Consider the following 1,898-nt stretch of genomic DNA (forward strand, 5'->3'; position numbering starts at 1 on the left):
AGCTGAAGCAGGGACCAGGGTCGGGCCAGGGGCAGGGTCTGGCAGGGGCCTTATGTCCACAGAGAGATGGTGGTGCTCAAACAGCAAGTCGAGGTGGAAGGTGAGCACGGAGAGGGGCTGGATGAGGAGCAGCAGCTCATCGGCCAAGTGTGGGAGGGGCCCCTGGCTCAGGGCGAGGAAGGCCGAGGGCAAGTAGAGGACGGAGATGACACCTGAGAGAGACAAGGGCCGCACCAGTGAGCAGGCACCACGCAGGGGACGCCCCAGCGCTCCCAGCTGCCCCCCACAGGAGTGACTCCCAGCACAGGTCCCAGACCAGGGCTTCCCTGTGCACGGCCCTGCGCATGCACTGTGCCTTACCTGGGCTCTTCTGCAACTGGGAGATCCACAGCTCCAACTGCTTCAGGCTGAACAAGGCAGAAAGCGTCTAAGTTAGCACCGCGCCACACAAGACCCAAAGCGTTCCCTGCAGGCAGCGCAGAGCAACCAGTCCAGGGCGTCCCAGGGCGTCCCAGGGCATGGGCTCCACATGACCATGAGGGACACCCCAGCCCTGGAGGGGCAGGTGCAGCCTGTCTGAGGGTAGCAGAGACCAGCGCCAAAGGACACACACGGGTCCCACACTGGGATCCCAGCAGGGAGCCACTGCCTGCCCCTGCCTCAGGCCTCTTTCCGGTGCGGAGGCAGAGGGAAGCACAGGGCTGAGCCTGGTTTGACCCCACTCCCCATCACAGGGCCAAAGCAATGCCTCCCCAGGGCCACCTGCCCCCAGGCTCATCTTGCTTGGACCCTTGCTGCTCCCACTTCTACCCTGAACAGCTGCCCTCAGCCAGGAGCAGCCCCACGAGAGTTCACACCCGCAGGGTGCCAACACGAGCAAGCCTAGGCAGCACGTGCCCTCAGGAGCCCTTGGGATTGGCGGCTGCCGAGGCCTTGCTCTGCACTGCACCGTCCCCTCCTGCAGCGCCCAGGCAGAGCGCCCGGGGCAGCCCTGGACACCACTTACTTCAGGAGGCCAAGGACAAAGGCGTGGAACCGCTGCCTGCTGCTGCTGAGAGGAGCCAGCCGCGAGATGCGCCAGTACAGGGCCTGCAGCGACCGGGTGCCGGGGCCTGTGGGCACAGGGTATGTGGCAATCACCGCCACTCACCCCCGCTTAGCACCCCGCCTGGCGTGCGCGTGGGCACAGCCCGCCACGGCCGTGCTGCAGCAGGCGCCGGCGGACGAGGTGCTGCGGGAACAGGTGCGAGCCCCGCAGGGACGAGGCCCGTGCCCCTTCTCCCGCCCTGTTTCTCTGCTGCATCTGGGGCACCCACCCCCTCGGGCTCTGCTGCCTGCCCTGCGCTCCTCCCGCTCCCCGCAGCATGGCATCCCCTCCTCCCTGCAGCAAGCGCCGCACAGACTACCTGGCTTCACCGAGGCCTCTACCACGCTCCAAGGGGAACTCCTCCTCTGGCCTGTGATGATGTCCTTCTGGAAGGGCTTCAGCCCGTCCCCCACCAGCGCGTACAGCGCCGGGCACAAGGTGCGCAGCAGCAGGTAGCCCACGTCCGGGCTGAGCTGGCTGTCCCCCAGCTGGGCCTGGGGAAGAGGAGAGGGGGCTGGATGCTGGTAGCCAGGGAGGGGGGCAGGAGCCGGCTGTCTCCAGCCCCCCAGGGCCTGCAGCAGGGGAGGATCCTGTGGTCCCTGTGGGCAGAGCAGCAGCCAGGCCGCCCGCCCCCGGGGACCCCGGCCCGGCCCGGCCCGGCCCGGCCCTCACCTTCTGCACCAGGTTCCTGGCGGCGCTGAAGTGGGCGATGATCTTGTCCACGGAGGCGCTGACAGCGACCAGCAGGGCTGGAGGGGCAGAGAGCGGCGCTCAGCCCGGCCCGGCCCGGCCCCGGCCCCGGCCCCGGGGC

The 1,898-nt window shown here is 68.7% G+C and overlaps 1 protein-coding gene across 1 annotated transcript in view; it reads right to left on the bottom strand.

The window, feature by feature from the left end:
- RUSC1 (RUN and SH3 domain containing 1) overlaps positions 1–1,898 on the bottom strand; it is a 9,693-nt gene that overhangs the window by 2,200 nt on the left and 5,595 nt on the right. The window contains exons 4-8 of the mRNA XM_025212633.1: positions 1,760–1,857; positions 1,407–1,581; positions 1,007–1,112; positions 361–407; positions 15–212 (exon numbers count right to left, since the gene is read on the bottom strand). Of these exons, the coding sequence (XP_025068418.1) occupies positions 15–212; positions 361–407; positions 1,007–1,112; positions 1,407–1,581; positions 1,760–1,857 (624 nt within the window). The remainder of the gene's footprint in view (positions 1–14; positions 213–360; positions 408–1,006; positions 1,113–1,406; positions 1,582–1,759; positions 1,858–1,898) is intronic.

This window comes from Alligator sinensis, unplaced genomic scaffold (assembly GCF_000455745.1).
Source record: "Alligator sinensis unplaced genomic scaffold, ASM45574v1 scaffold1165_1, whole genome shotgun sequence".
NCBI classification, from domain to species: domain Eukaryota; kingdom Metazoa; phylum Chordata; order Crocodylia; family Alligatoridae; genus Alligator; species Alligator sinensis.